Below are 16,822 nucleotides of genomic sequence, written 5' to 3'. Positions count from 1 at the left end.
TCGGGAGGGGAAGCAGGCTACCTGGATAAGACCTGGATAGGCTGTGGTCATATGGTGGGAGAGGAGGTCCCCTTCTGTCAGAGGTCTAGGGGAGAGTAATAGGGCAGAAGATGGAGGGAGGGTAGGTATGGGAAGATAAGAGAAAGGGGGTAACATTGAGATGTAATTTGAACAAATTGTAATAAATTAATTTTTTAAAAAAGGAGACAGAGACTGTGGGTAACAATGCCTCTATCCAAATAATACTTGGCTAGAGCCTTGGTATGTACTCGCTTATAAGCAAATCTTAGTCACATAGTACAGGATAACCCTACTACAATTCCCAGACCCAAAAAAGATAGGTAACAAGGAACATCCAAGGGAGGAAGCTTAAATCTTATTCAGAAGTGGAAATAGGAGAGTGGAAGTGGTTAAAGGAAGGTAACATGGTAAGAGAGGGAGGATGGACAGGGAGAGAGGGAGAGGGAGAGGAGGGAGAGAGGAAGAGGGAGAGAGAGGATGGAGAGCAGTGAGGGGTCATATCAGACCTGGAGAGAGTGGGGGTGGCAGGACACGGGGCTTGCAGAGAGAAAAAAAACATTGGGCCAAGGCATCTCTGTGACAACCTGGAGACCTAAGACAGGGTAGGCTCTAGGGAGGGTGTGGGGGTGACTGTAGCTGAGACTCCTAGTATCAGGGGTCATGGAGACTGAAGGCCATCATCTAACTAGACAGGACTCCTAGTAGAAGGAGGGGAATACCAATCCACCCACAAAAACTTTAATCCAGAACTTACTCTGCCCACAAGATGTGCAGGGACCAAAAATAAAGCAGAGATGAAAGAAATGTCCAACTAATGCCTGGTCCAACCTGAGACTCACCCTATGGGAGAGAGCTAACCAGTGACAGTACTAACAATTCTTTGCTATGCTTGCAGAGGGCAATGTGGGCTGACTTTGACATGGACTCTATTGCCTGCTTCTCGACCAATTCCCCTTGTGGGGGGCTACCTCAACAGGTCACAGGGGAAAAAGAGGATGCCCTCAGTCCTGATGCAACTTGTCATGCTGGGGTAGGTGGGTAGGAGGCCTCCCCTTCTCTAAGGAGTAAAGGATGGAGGATGGGGGGAAAACAGGGAGGGAGGGTGAGACCAGGAGGAGAGGAGGGTTGAGGCTATACCCAAAATGTAAAGTGAAAAACTGATTAAAAAATAAATAAATAAATAAATAAATAAAAGAAAGTAAACATACTTTGATGAAAAGTACATAAAAATGTCTTCTTTTCTTTCTTTATTTTTGATATCAAGGTAAATTTTTTATTATTGAACCATATAGACGACAGGTGTGTAAATTAACAAACTTAATTAACTATGTATATGCAAGTAACTATTATCTAAATCAAGATACGGAGGATGGTGGCTTCAAAGACAGCTGTATCATTAAGAGGGCTAACCTAGTCAATCGTCCTGGGCTGGTGAGATCATGGATGTTAGAAGAAAATCTACTATCACTACTTTGCTTGCCCAGCGTAACTACGTAACTACATTCTAAACATTATCCTTACACCCACACATAGATGTGGCCATCACCCCTCGTCATAGAAGCTTCTTTTTGTAGCAAATGGAAGCCATTACAGAGATCCATGACTAGACACAGCACAGAGATCCATGGATGGTGAAAGGGCAGCACAGCTTCTGCATCTGAGGCTCAGGAAACATCACAGAAGAGGAAGCAGAAAGATTTTAATGCCAGAATACCAAAAGGGTTGCTGTGAGACTGCCTCTCTTAAAAAAGGCTGCATAAATAAGATCTAAGCAATGCTGACATCAATAGATGTGCAAAATCCAAAGAGGGAAAATCTCATAGGGTCCCACCTGAGACAAAGAGGGAAGGGGACAAGGAGGGGGGAAGGGGGGGAAAGGAGGGGGAGGGAGAGGGAGAGGGCGAGGGAGATTTAGCCTCTCTTAGGGATGTGTCTCTGACTTGGTTATCCAACATACCTTGGTCTGCCCTGAAACTTTGTATACCCAAACAACAAAAGTGAGCTCAAATGTACTCAACTGTTTGTATTTATATTTGTGCATTTGTAACAATACCAATGCAAGAAAAAGAGCCTATCATTTTGAAAGTGAGGGGGGATGGGTTGGAAAGAGGGTAGTGGGAGGGGCTGGAGGGAAAAAACAGGAGGAGGAAGTGATGTAATTATATTAAAGATTAATTTATTACTTGAACTCCAATGTGAGGCTCCATAGCTTTCGAACGGCAATTGTAACTGTAGAGAAGCTCAGTGCGATGGACAGGCTTCGGGTCTGATTAGTTTCATGCATCATTTGTTTGTTTGTTTGCTTTTGTTTTTGTCTGCTGTTTTTGTTCTTCAAGACAGGGTTTCTCTGTGTGGCCTTGGCTGCCCTGGACTCATTTTTTAGACCAGGTTGGCCTTGAACTCATGGAGATCTGTCTGCCTCCGCCTCTCATAGGCGTGTGCCACCATCCCCGGCTGCATGAAGTTATTTATTGGTAAATTCTTTGAAATAAAGCTTTTAGTTAATAAAAAAGTAAATAAAATAGTAAAACTTATAAAAAAGGGGGGTGGCTAACTTTTCTTACACAGAACTCAAGCTCAGTTCCCAGTACCCATTCAGTGTGCCTTTTATTGCCTGTAACTCCAGCTCCCGATGGATCTGCTGCCTGTTGCTTCAGCCTCCAGGGGCAACTGCACTCATTCACATATATCTCCACACAGACACATAATTAATAAATAGTAATAAAGTATGAATCAGAATAATTTTGTTTCCTCAAATTCTTTTCGTCCCTCTCTCAGTCTTAGGCATTCTTAACCAATTGTACTGATTGGTATTATTGTGGATTAGCTTTGCTTTTACATGGGTTTCACATAGACTGAGTCATACTACAAGGACTCCAAAGTGGCTGGCTGGTCTCTTCATCTCACTGTGCAAGACGTCATTATTTTCTTTGATTTCATTATCACTTCTTTGTGTACTGTTAAAAGTCTGCTACGGTCTCTTCTGTCTATCATACATTATTCAGTATTGTCGACTTGCTACCTATTTGGAAATAATCCAAATATTGTCATTTTCCCTAGCTTCATTTAAAATTATACTTTATTGTTATTGTGCAGGGTTATGTGGGGCACACTCCTTCAGTCTGCTTCCTCCTGTCAATTCCCTCTGTTCCCCGCTCATCTCCTCTTATGTCACTGTTACTTATGTGATTTTATAAGATTGTAAAGTCTAAGACACAGAAATGAGAGAAAACATGTGGTATTCGTCTTTCTCAAATTGAATTAATTCACTTAATAAGATTATAGTGACAAAACTATTTATTTGCGTTGACATTTTTGTTCTGACTAATAGCTTTCAACCTATCCACGCAACAATTCTTGGGAGGATCTAAAATCTACTCTCTTTGTTAGCAGACAATATCTTTTTACTGATTTCCAATTGACTCTTTTTTATAATTTATTTGTGTGTATATGCCTATATGAGTATAGATGCACATGTGTGTGTGCATATGAACACTCATGCTCACACCCAGAGGCCAGTAGAGGGCATAAGATCCCTCAACGCTGAAGTTACAGCCCTTTGCTGCAGTGTACGACTTATAATATGGGTACTTTGATCCAAACCCTGGTCCTCCTGATTGCTCAGCCAGTGCTCGTAACTACTGAGACAAATCTACTGATATTCTACATGTTAGAAACAGAACTCAAAAATCATCCACATCCACATTGGTTGACAGTATGGTTCAGAGTGTTCTTTTCCCCTCTATTTGTTTTAAACTACCTTTCCAAAATTGTAATGTTTCTCTGCTGAACTGCCTCCTCTTTCATTCTTATATTTTCCTGCTTATCTCACTGTGTTTACGTTTGCTTTGACAGGTAGAGTCACTCCAGGAGTTATTGGTTGTTTCAGTGGTGACCGTACTCCCCATCACTTCACCTTGGTGCTCTTACATTCATAAACTCTTCTGTTCCTAGCATATTAATCCTTATGTTTACTGTGTTGCCACCTATTGAATCCAGGGCCTCACACATGCTGGGGAAGCATTCTGTCAGACATCTATCCTCATCTCCAGCTGAGCATCTTGGTTTCGAATATGTCAGTCTGATAAGCAACATCTGGTTACTATTTTAAATTAAGACATCTATTTTGGAATTTGCTTGCCGTTTTGTTATTTTGGTTTGTTTGTTTGGTTGCATCTCCCTGGTCAGTGTCCCACCACTCTTTCTCTCCTGCTTTCCTTAGGTCCAACAGATACATTTTTTACACTTCTATTTAAATGTCTACAAGATTTTCAGGTTAACATTTTAAAAACTATCTTTTTTCTGTAGTGGTTTCTGAACATGAATGTTAACATTCATTAAAAATATTTCTGCTTAAACTTTATGAAGCAAGTTGCTAACTCATTGTTGTAACGGAACTAATAGCATTTGGCGACAATTAGCTTGCAACATTTATGAGTCAGTGTTAAGCAATTAACCCTTGTCCTTACTGGCCAAGGCACATGTAAATGTTTGCATGGTATTATTTGAACACCAAAGAACAAAACAAAAGTAGAAATTAGTCTTAATGGAACAGCAGGCTATTATGAAAGATTAGTGTTTTTGAAGCATTATGATTCTTTTAGGTGGATTGCTATATTATATGAGAACCAAGCACTGTTTGTCCAACACAGATGAACAGAATTTACTGCTTAACTCTACAGCCGGGAGAATGCTTTCTGCCTCCTCTCTCTCTCTCTCTCTCTCTCTCTCTCTCTCTCTCTCTCTCTCTCTCTCTCTCTCCCCTCTCCCCTTCCCCCTCTCTCTCCCTCTTTCCCCCTCTCTCTTCATCCTTTTCCACCCCCTCTCTCCCTCCTTCCCTCCTTCCCTCTCCCTTTCCTCTTCCTCTCCCTCTCTCTTCCCTTCAGTTCCCACAGTGTTTTGGAGACACAGTCTCACGTAGCCCAGGTTGGTCTTGAACCTCCTATGTAGCTAAAGGTAACTTCTGACTCCTGATCCACCTACTTTTACTGCCCATCTGATTGGATTACAGATGTACCATACATGGTGTCGTAGATACTTTTCTATTGCTGTGATGAGACTCCATGACTAAGGCAAATTACAGAAGAATCTACTGGGGGATGGGCAGTCCCAGAGGGTTAGAATCCATTACCATCATGGTGGGGAACGTGGGATTAAGTAGTCAGGAATGGCACTGGAGTAGGAGCTGAAAGATCACATTCTGATCCACAAGTTAGATGCAGAGCTCACTTGGAACAGTGTATGTTTCTGAAATCTCCTTCCCAGTGACACACTTCTACCAGCAAGGCCACCTTATTAATCCCTCTGAAACTGTTCCACTAACTGGATACCAAGCACATAACTTTATTAGCCATTTGCAGGGGGCATTCTCATTCAAACCAACACGTGTGGCTAACACACTGACATGATGTGTATGTAAATCTGGTTTCTGGGATTCCTCACAAATGTCAGGTTCCAAAACGTAGTACAGAAGTTTCTTTGTTCTGGAAGTGTACTTCCCAGTCCAGGGATAGGACAGATAGGTATAAAACTGGATAAAAAAAAAGAAAGTAGTTACTGCTCAGATGGACATGGCAGGGCATTTGCAGGAAGTTAATGGAAAATATATTTGCGGTGTCATGAAAGGTATATGTTCCTTTTCCCAGAGGCTCTGAAACATTATTATATTCTATGTTCTCCTAGCAGCAGAAAGTCTAACTATGAATTCTATCTACACATCAAAGTAGAGAAGAAAGGGACATTACAATGTGAGGTCTTTCCTATTCTGGATAATAATTTTTTCAAGCTACTAGGAAGAAGACTGAAATCACAACTTTTACGGTAAAAATGACCTTAAAAGACAATTTTTCCATTTAGTTCAATAAAACATAAAGAATAACCATGTTTACTCAAACAAATAAACTTATTGCCATCTTTAATGGGCTAATTTTTATACCCTGCAGGTGTACAGGAGTTACAGGTGCAGCAGGCAGGATGCTTTCAGATCCCTTGTATCTGAGAAGCAGACACATTGTTCTTGTGGGGATAGAGCTAATTTCTCTTTGCCAACAATTAAAATGTTTTGGGAATATCCATGGTGTAGAGGCCAATATGTGTATTCAGAGATATCTGTGCCATTCTTATTCTAAAGACTGATCATAAAGAAATGAAACACTCCTTCAGCCCCTGATATGTGGGTGAGTTCTGAGGAGGAGTGGCCATTACGTTAGTCCAGCATTTTTAGAAGTACAGTTGAAGCATTGAGGCAATCTGAACTAGAGGATCAGAAGTTGACTGACTTGACTGTACTGGATTGAACTGAGGTCTTATGTTTCCCAGTAAACACTGTCACCCTGATATGCAACCTTAGTCTTCTTTCTACTTTTGATTTCCATAAAGGTTATCACTCATTTGTCCAGGCTAGCCTTCAACTCCCTTTGTAGCCCATTCATGCCATGGTATGTGAGCCTTTCTTCTTCATCCTCCTGACTATGTGAGGAGAAACCCCCACTAAAATGTACATATTTGAACAAAATTCCATAGCCCAATGCTTCTGATGTTCTATATTATTGACAACATTTTGATCAAACCCCTCTCCTGTGGAAGCAGTGGGAATATTGACCCCTGGGACTTAAGGCCAGAGGTTAAAATTTAATTAATTTTCAGGAGGGAGTCCCAGCATAGAATTTTTTGTAAGCCAGAACAATATTATTAACAAACAACCACATGAGCTCATTATAAAGAAGTAGATGAGAGCTGTGACTCTAAAATAGTTGAGGAGAGAAATCTTTAATCTTGGAGCAGTCTCAGAACATGCAAAGTATAAGAAGTTTTCACTGTTACTCAGAGTTAGGGCTAGCATGAAAAGTAGCCAAACAAAGCCAGAGATAAAACAAAATGTCAAGATACTTTACAGTGTTCCAAACAGAAGGTGATGGATACTCAATAGCCTGTCAAAAGGAAATAACAGTCTCCCTCTACTTCTGAGACTGATCTACACAAAGGAAGCAGATGAAAAACACAAAAAAGCAACACAAAGACAGTGAAAGTCATGTTGCCTTGATGATTTATGTATGAAAGACAAAAAATAAATTGACTGAAGGATAAATGTAACAGTAGATGCTTGATCTGCCACAACAGACAAAACAAAACAAAAACAAACAAACAAACCCCTTCACCCTCAGAAGCAGTTTTGTAAAAGTCAGAATAATGCTCTAACAAAATGTCTTAGGACTAAGCACAGAAATAGCAAACGGAACACGGTGGACCTGAGTTTAACCAGGCTTTCCACAGGAGCATCAAGCCTTCTCTCTGTTAGCTTTTCTCAGTCATTTACTCTACAGGCATTCATTCCTGAATTAGCGTGATCAACATGCTGCAATGTAGGTTCTCTTGCGGGTGAATTAAACAAGAATTTCTAAAGAAGCCAAGAAGGCTGAAAGAACTGTGAATTAAAATGTGAGCACAGGAGATTGGCTCTGTGTTGGGTTTGTAGAGTAGGTGCTACTGATTGTGATGTCTCTGGTTTATAAGGGAGTATCAAAGCATCCTGTTTTTAGCAGAACAGAAAAAATGGAAACCAATATGAGATTATATGGAAAAGGAAATCTCGTTTTTCAACATTAATAAGCATAATCAATTATTATAGAAAACAAATAAACTGTAGTAGGTGTAAGTAAAATAGCTTATTGATAGCATTCCTTATGTTCAGGTTGAACATAAGTAAGAGACTTATACTGTGAGGCAGAAGCGAATTTATGAAGCCATCACTGGCAGGCCGTCTCCCACATAGGTCCCCATCTCTACATATTCCCAAGTGAACTCTAACAAATTGTTTGTTTGTTTGTTTTCAATCTATTTCTGTTTTTGTGGTATTGGGAACTGAATTCAGGGCCTCAAGTCATGCTAGAGAATCTAATTTTCTGTACCACTTTAAAATATTTACATCATTATTTTTAATTATGGAAATGTATGGGTACCAAGCTTGACCAGAGATATCAGAACTCCAAGGATATAGCGGGGGCACAAACCCAAGGCCTGTGGTATGCTTCAGGAAGTCTGTCAAGCTGTCTGCAGCCAAGCATCCTTTAGAAGAGACACAGCTTGACTCAATTGAACCAGTCCACGGTACCCATGCTTGAATGTTTTCAGGAGAAAAGCTGAAACAATCCTAGATGTGAGCAATGTTCACTCTTATTGTGATAATTTGGCATTCTGGGGGCTCCTTGCTGTATCAGTGATCTAAATACTATTTGAAAATCCAACAACTCATTGTTGAGTGGCTTCAAAATGCTACATTTTTATTACATGGGTTTATTTAACTTTTCCCTACCATCATGATCTATTTCTTATGCACAGTTTATGAACATTTTTAGTTGTGTGATTCTTTGATGCTTGAAGCAAAACTAATTATATTATTGAGGAATAACTGGTAATATTTTAGAGATCTACATTCAATGTGGATTATAAGAAACAGTTCTGTGACAGGCTACTTCTAAAACAATTTTATAGCCAAATACTGGAGAAATACAAGATGTAATATCTTCATAATTATTTTGAAGATTCTTTGGAGGACATATTCACTGAAGTAAACTATCTGTCTAACAATTACCTGCTATTGGAAGCCTCAGGCCTGCATCAGTGCTTTATGCAGCAAGCAGTCAGAAGAAACAATTGAATGGATAGGTAAGTAAATAAGGCTGTAGGCCATTTTTCACTGGTGAAACTTTAGTAATCTTCCACTCAAAGAACCTCATACTTATTTAATGAAAAAAAATCATAGGAATTCTTTGATTTTTAAAAATTTGTTTGCTTTGTTTTTTCCTGTTCACATGACAGACTTTTTCAAGCAGGTTAAAATGAAAAACAAAACAAAAACAAAAGCAAGGAAAGAAAAATGAAAGAACAAAGAAAAATAAAGCCAGCATGAAACTTCTACCCATGTTAAATATTTTAAAATCACAAATATAACAGAAATAGAAACCCCAGAAGCCTCTTGGGAATGCCTCCTTTACATAGAAAAAGGACTAGAGAAATAATCAGCAAACAGTGGGAACAAATACCCCACTTTACAGAATACAGTGTCTCCACATTCTTCAGAGTGGGGTGTTCCAATATTAGGATTTAGGATCAAAAGATACTTATCAACATTTCTCTCTGGAAGAAATCTTGAGTTTGAAAATTGCTAACATCTTTTGAACACTGTGATTTTAGATTTTTACAACTGTAATTCACAGTGATCATCTATAAATGTATTTATGTACTGAATCAATGCATTAATAAGAAATTAGTGCATAAAAACACTACAGGCAATAAGATAACAGGTACAATGATATTTGCTGATGTAAACACTAGATATGTTCACACATGCATAGAACATTGGTTATTTAACACAGATTGAGTAATTTAGGAACTATTTTCTACAACTGCAAGGGAAACACTCCCAACTATATCACCTATAAACTATCTCCCATATCAATCTATATATCCATCGATCTATCTATCTATCTATCTATCTATCTATCTATCTATCTATCTATCATCTATCTTTCTATCATCTATTATCTATCTGCTATCTATTGTATGTATGTATATATCTATCTGTCTATCTTCTTTCTTGCTCCCCCATACACTTTTCTGTCAATTTTTGTTGCTCTTATTTTTGTGACAAGTTCTCCTTACTATCTGAGGCTGGTCTACAACTCATGATCATATATATGTATTTCTTTTGATTCCTGAGTGAGTTTTAGCTAATAAATCATATGAGGCTACAGAAGTAACCCATGCATAGCACACTGTCAAAATGTTCTCAAGTCTGTGTAACCCACACTATTAAGAAGAAGCAGCTCTTCTTGAACCAAATAAAGAATTTCTTATGAAAAAAAAAAAGTCTTACTAAATCCAGCATATCCACAGGATAACCCATGAGCTAATACAACTTAATAAAAAAATTAAAGACATAATTCATATTGTTCTTGGAATTGTTTAGTTAAAAAACGCCTTTCATCAAAATTTCAAACACCAGTAGAGATATTTCTAAGTTCTCTTAGAAAAACTCTTTTAGTGGTAAAAATGTTCTTTGAATATGTAAATTTTGTTCTTTGCATATTCATGCATGTCCTAGCATAACCTATTTCCATACTTTGATTGTATGTGCAAAACAAGGAACCATATATTTCAGTGAAAAACACTTTTGAAGCAAGTGCCCGCAGCTGCATAGAATATTACACACACAATGACTGAAGGGCAGAACAACAGAACCCAGCAAACCACATGGGTGATTGTCCTACCTCATAGCTGGTGGTTGAGATCATGCACTTGTGTACACAAACAAAAGGATTAGGGTTTTGTTTCATTTCTCAACCCAATTTACGAAATTCTTCACATGCTAAACAGCAACAGGAATGAAATCTAACTCTATTCTGTTAGGGTTAGGAATCCCACATGCCCCTTTGTCATATTAAAGTGAATGCAATGAATTATCATCTGTAAGCATTTACAAAAGAAAAGGCGTGCACTCCTACCTCCACTGTCTTTGAGATGCAGTGCTATCTTCGTGTCATCTGAAAAAGAAATTGGAAGTTATTGTGACAGAAAAAGATTTTTAAAGGTGAATAAATCTCACACTGGGTAACTGAATTAACTGGCTTAACTCTAATACTTGCTTTTTATAATTTATTGAGAGTAATTTCTAGTTTAGCATGGCAGCAAGATATAACTGTATATGATATAGCAATAAAATTTCTCTCAGAGGTTGTTTTGGCTAAGGTATTAGTAGCATATCTGAGACTCAGTTCCGTGAGAATGATTAAAAACTATAATTACAGCTTGAAATATAATTTTAACTTTCTAAAACAACTTAGAGCAGGACTTTATTTACTTGAAATAAAGACTAGAAACACTAAAAATTAACAGGAACAGTTAGGATTTATCAATACTTAAAGATTTATCATAAAAATTTATATCAGCAAAAAAAAAAAAAATAAGACCAAAATAATTCATGGAAATGTCTTATTCTGAATGTATAAACATAGGGTATATTTTCCATTTCAAAGGTTATATTTTACTTTCAATTGAGGCATTTTTCACAGTCTTTAGATTAATAATCCAAAATAAATTGAATTTAAGTATATGTTGCTTTTAAGAGAAATACAATGCACTTGACATTTGCCCTCCACTCCTCTTTATTCCACTTACTTTATAATATCTACCTAAACTTCAATTAAAACCTAAGGCTTCAAATTTAAGTTTCTACTCCAGAGAAAGCAACACTTATGACTATAAGATATGAATCCATGTTATCCCGTGAAAAATATCATTTCATCCCTATTTTTTACTAGTACCATATAAGGTAAAAAGTTATGAAATATTGGCTGTTATATTTCCTTCACACACAAAGTTACCTTGACATGAACACTTTAGTAGCTTCGTCTTCTCCAGAAAAAGAAATACCTTTCAAGAGCCATTTTTGCATTATTCCCAGTGTGTCTGTGATAGGTTGCATTCAGAAAGTAGTAGTATATCAAACCATGTGAGTAGAATTATCTATTGTTTAGAAGTTCACATCAACAGTCATTTTATGTGCATATTTCTTTGGAGTCCTGTATCAGAATGTAGTTTTATGACTGCTAAGTTTAGTCAAATGACAAGAAGCCTGCCTGCATTTCTTTTCCTAGGGAGAACAAAAAGCCAGAGTATGGATAACCACTAAGACTTAATAAGAAGATGAACAGATGAAAAGAACACCAGCCTATGTTTTCTGATCATGTAATTCTGAATCTGAAAAACGCTCAAGAAAGTTAATGGGCCAAACAATATTCTTTTCCTCCAGTAAAGAGGAATTACCCAGTAATCTTTTCTTTCCTATAAAAATAAGCAAACAACCGTGGGGCACCTTCTGTAGGCAGGCTGGTGGGCAGCTGTGATGTCACGGCTCTCCTGGTGGTGGTCAGGACCCTGAATTGCATGGAGGTTGTGTGTGAGGTCGTGGTAGTTTGAGAAGTCTCAGCTGGCTCTGTTCTCTCACACATCTTCTCTTTTGACTAGTAGGAAAGAAACAAACAAACAAAAAATGAAATGCAGCACACTGGATGGAACATTTGTGTTTTTAAAAGTTATATCAAAGACATTGGACTGTAAAACACAAAAGACTGTCTCTAGAGTATTTATATATTTTGCTAATTTATAAAGTTTATAAGATAGAAGAGAGAGAGGAAGGCATAGAATATTTCTTTAGATATTTTGAGTCATCATTTTTACCTGTTTAACCTTTTGTATCACTGTTTTTGTATTTTGCTTTGTATCTTGCTTTCATTATATATATATATATGATATCAGATGTGATAGCGAAAGGTAAAAACCAATAAATTTAGAAGAAAAGCCTGTGCCTGTACAAAGGTGTAACATTTATTTGTATGCATGGAAGAGGAACACATGCTCTTCATCCCAAATGGACACTGCTCTATCTTAAACATGGCCTAATTGCTCCTGGCTCTTTTATGATCTCAAAACCCACTCCAGCTTGAGTGGAGATTTGAAATTTGGTTTTCTCTTGTGAAATATCCAAAACCACACAGATAAAGCCCTCATGTAAACACAGACTAATTCTCCCCAGCAGGGATATACAGAAGACACCAGGAAGAAACACAGCTTTTTTGTTTTTAGTCCTTATAACCTACAAAAATAAGTCCCATAGTTTTCACTTGTAAGGACTCCAAAGTCTATAGTTAGATGTTGATGTTGCAGACAACCCCTTTGTGTTTCGAATGACTCCATTGCTCCCAAGATAGGTGGCTGCTCTGAACATAGGCAGTGCTCACGACATATCTGAAAGTAACTGTCTTGTCTTTAGTGGAAGAATATGACCAATGAATGTAGGGTCCCTGGGAAGCATTTTTTTTTCAATACTCAGACATATGAAGGCTTATTCTCTACTCAAGTCACCATGTTTCCTCTGCCCCCAGGACCCAATGACCACTTTAGCTCTGACTCATCCCTAAGCTATCATCCACTATTCCCCATCTTCATATGGAAATTTCCAGAGCTGTTCTCCAAGTTCACTTATCTTATTTCCTTCCATTCGGGCATCCTTCCACTGTAATTCTTCTCCACTGAATGCATAACAATTGCTCCGCTTCAGTCACCCTTCTTCAACTCCTCCTCCTCCTAACTTTTCAGTGCCTTCAAGTATCTTTTTGGAAAATGCCCAATTCTGAACAAAGCAAAAGATCTACCTTAATCATGCCCACTCCAAAGGCAGGTAGGACAGAACAGTCATCGTCATTGGAAACCCACAGACTAATCTGCTTTCTCATTTGGAATATCAATGGTACCTGGAAATGATTCCGTACTTGGATGACCATATGTTCAAAGGACATGGAACCAATTCCCTCATTCTACTGAACAATCCTCTACTGATTCTCTCTGTTTTGCCCTTGGCTCGCCTTTCATTTCCTTGATGAAGGAGGCCATCAACAGGGCTTTTTTTTTAAAATTACAAATCATTATACTTGTTTCTACCTGAAAACATCTCCTCTTCCTTCTATTCCAGAAGACAGCTACTACTCCCTATAGAAATTCTTTCCAGCTGTATTCAACTCAGCTCACTTCCTCGGTTCTGGGAACTTGTTCTTCAGATGAAATGTTTGCTTTTCAACATTAGTCATTTGTAATTCTCTGGCGTCTTGATATTGCTAGCATTCAGACATGCCTAATCTTACACTCCGTCCTCCTACTGCTGCACAGTACATCCTGATATTGCAGTGTTCTACTTTTCCATCCAGTCATCTTCAGACCTGCAAGGAACTCGGTGTAGCTTGGGCATCTCAGCCTCTCATGTTCCCCACTTAATTACAGGCTTACTGTTACTCAGTCCAACTTGGACTTTCTCCAATCAGTATTTTCATGCAGCTCCATAGTTACTAAACCTCCCAATGGTAACCTACAGCTAACTAACATTGGTAAACAGATACTCACTATTATTATTATTATTATTATTATTATTATATTATTATTATATTATTATTATTATTATTTTATAGCACATATTCACCTATCATCTGACTCCTCTTTGACAGAGCCCCTGCTCCTTTTGCACAATGCTGCCTTTTAGGTTGGTGATTCTTGCTAAGTTTGACCTTCCCTTTTCTGTGCTTTCTCCTGCACTTCCATCTCTATTCCCAGGATTTCAGTTAACATCTTGATGTTGAGTGTTTACAAACATACATCTCATGTTGACCTTCTCCTCTGGAAAGGCAAGCTCAAATATTCATGTATTGAAGGGACATATGCATGTGGATGTCTCAGACATCTCAAAAATAAAGAAGTCTGGGATGGAATTTACTGTTCATTGCTCTCAGTGAGCAGTACTCAATACCTTTGTGTTTAAGGCAAAATCTTGGATTTGCTTTGCTTTTGCATTTACAAAAAAAGTTGATTGTGTATATAATATAAATTTTAAAGAGATATGAGCATTTGTAAGACATAAAGAAAATATCTAAACACAACTTTTCATTATCTTTCCATCCCCCTCTAATAAATTCTATACACTCTAAAGACAGTAGGAACAGTGTACATTAAACAACACTTAAAAACACACATATAAAAGCAGAGTTGGCTTGGAGGAACAAATGCCAGTACCAATATTGCTGAAAGGAGACCAAGCTCGCATAGGTATTAGATGGAGTGAAAAACAAATATTTTACTCCTGTGAAGGCAGAATCAGGGGTACACTGAAACCCACAGAGTCCTACACACTAATCCTCTTTGGCAGAAAGCATTATCTACCCTGGTACTGGAAATTTCCACAGATTAAGATTAATTAATGCATACCTCTAATTACAGGAAATGAAAGAAGCACAAAGAAAAAGAGTCGGGAGAGAGTTAGCAAAACCAATAAACAAGTTGTGTGCACTACCGAAACTAAAGTGAAATTCAGAATGTAAAGTGCCCACATACCATTCATTAGAATGAAGATCTTCTTGTGAATGACGTAGATTAAAATATTTAGAAGTATACGTTTATAAAATATTGATACCGGGGACTAAAGAGATGACTCAGAATTAAGAATATTGCCTGTGTTTCCAGAGGAACTAGATTCAATTCTCAGCACCAACATGGTGGCTGACAACCATCTGTAACTCTAATTTCAGAGGATCTGATGCCTTCTTCTGGCTTCCACAGGCAATTTATACACATGCAAGTAAAAGACCCCAACACACATGCATACATAAACACAAATTCTCTCTCTCTCTCTCTCTCTCTCTCTCTCTCTCTCTCTCTCTCTCTGATATCAAAAGTCATTTTACACAAAGCACATGGCTATAAAACTAAAGTGCTCCGGCCAGGCACATTTTAAAATATATTCAATATGCACTGCTCACTTAGTTCAGTGAAGCAGAACACCACGCACAACACGGTGGATGTGTTATTCAGAGGTGCAATGTCTATGTACAGTGTTTGAGAAAATCTCTCTGGCTGTAGGTTGTGAAACAAGGAGGCCAAGGTGACAGTTGTTGGGATAGCTCAAGCCAGAGCTAAAGGGGTACTACCATGGGACCATTGTGATGGTGGTGGTGGTAACAGAACTAGTTGGTTTAATGGAAATGAGAATTAACAAAGTATTTTTAAATTCCTTTAGAAAATGTGTAACATTTTAATAAGACCACTGTAATTGTAAAGTACACTATGAAAATGAGTATTGTGATTACACTGTGAAATTTAAGCACCGGACCTATCAACGACCAAGAATGTGTTTGTTCCTTTTTTTTAAAAATTAATTTGTGTGTGTGTGTGTGTGTGTGTGTGTTTGTTCCTTTTGTTAAGCTCTTTTCCCCTATTAAGAATACAACTCCTCAGACTGGATTCATCACTGGAAAATAATGTTGTTTTTCCACTTATCTGTGTTGGTTCCTGTAGTCATGGTTTCTTCATTTTTTTAACCACAATATCCTATACCTGAGAAAATATTGAACCCTCTTCATATGCAAGGAAAATGAACTGGAGCTGATGAACTTGTTTACTTACCTGTGAGGAAAGGATTGCTTACCACAAAACTAGTGATGCAGATAATTTAATTACAGAAAACAGGGAACATGGATTATTATGGACTGCATTAGTTTCTAACCTTCTTTAATGGCATCACAGTCTGCAGAGCATGGTGAATTATCCACCAAAGTACTCTGGAGACTTTTCTCTGCCTAGTTTCGTTTACATGAAGATTACTCTGGAGCAAGGAAACTTAAGTATCTGGATCATATTCTGAGCCTTTATGTAATTATGAATATTCATTTCAATATCTTTTGAGAAAACTGTGATTACATGAGTGTGATGGATAGTCTTAGGTCAACTTGACACACAAATTAGAGTTATCTGAAAGTCTGGACCCCAGCACCCACCTTAGGTATGTTCCATTACTCTATCAATTGAGAAAAATGCCTCCATAAGATCAGGCCTAAGACATTTTTTTTAAATTAATGGTTGGTTTATTGTTGGTGGTGTCATCCTTCAGCAGGTGGTCCTGGGTTCTATAAGAAAGCGGGCTGAGCAAGCCATGTAGAGCAAGCCAGCAAGTAGCACCCCTCCATTGATTCTGTATCAGCTCCTGCCTCCATGTGCCTGCCATGTTTGGGTTCCTGTCCTGACTTCTTTTAACGATGAACAGTGATGTAGAAATTTAAGCCAAATAAACCCTTGTGGGATGATGCTTTTGTGCACTGTGTAATTCAAATGCTGATTTCTGTATCCAGAGATCTGGCTGCAGTCAGACTTTAGCACTGTCACTATTACAAAGCATCTCCTGTTTTGGTATGCTGTAAACATTGCT

General features: G+C 38.1%; 1 protein-coding gene across 2 annotated transcripts in view; it reads right to left on the bottom strand.

Annotated features, from left to right (window-relative positions):
* PLXDC2 (plexin domain containing 2) overlaps positions 1–16,822 on the bottom strand; it is a 400,556-nt gene that overhangs the window by 40,680 nt on the left and 343,054 nt on the right. For both annotated transcript variants that reach the window (XM_084783674.1, XM_084783673.1), the window contains exons 11-12: positions 11,894–12,041; positions 10,524–10,562 (exon numbers count right to left, since the gene is read on the bottom strand). In XM_084783674.1, the coding sequence (XP_084639800.1) occupies positions 10,524–10,562; positions 11,894–12,041 (187 nt within the window). The remainder of the gene's footprint in view (positions 1–10,523; positions 10,563–11,893; positions 12,042–16,822) is intronic.

Source organism: Acomys minous (genome assembly GCF_964271855.1).
Source record: "Acomys minous genome assembly, chromosome: 5".
NCBI lineage: Eukaryota > Metazoa > Chordata > Mammalia > Rodentia > Muridae > Acomys > Acomys minous.
This window is presented reverse-complemented; position numbering and strand designations above follow the sequence as displayed.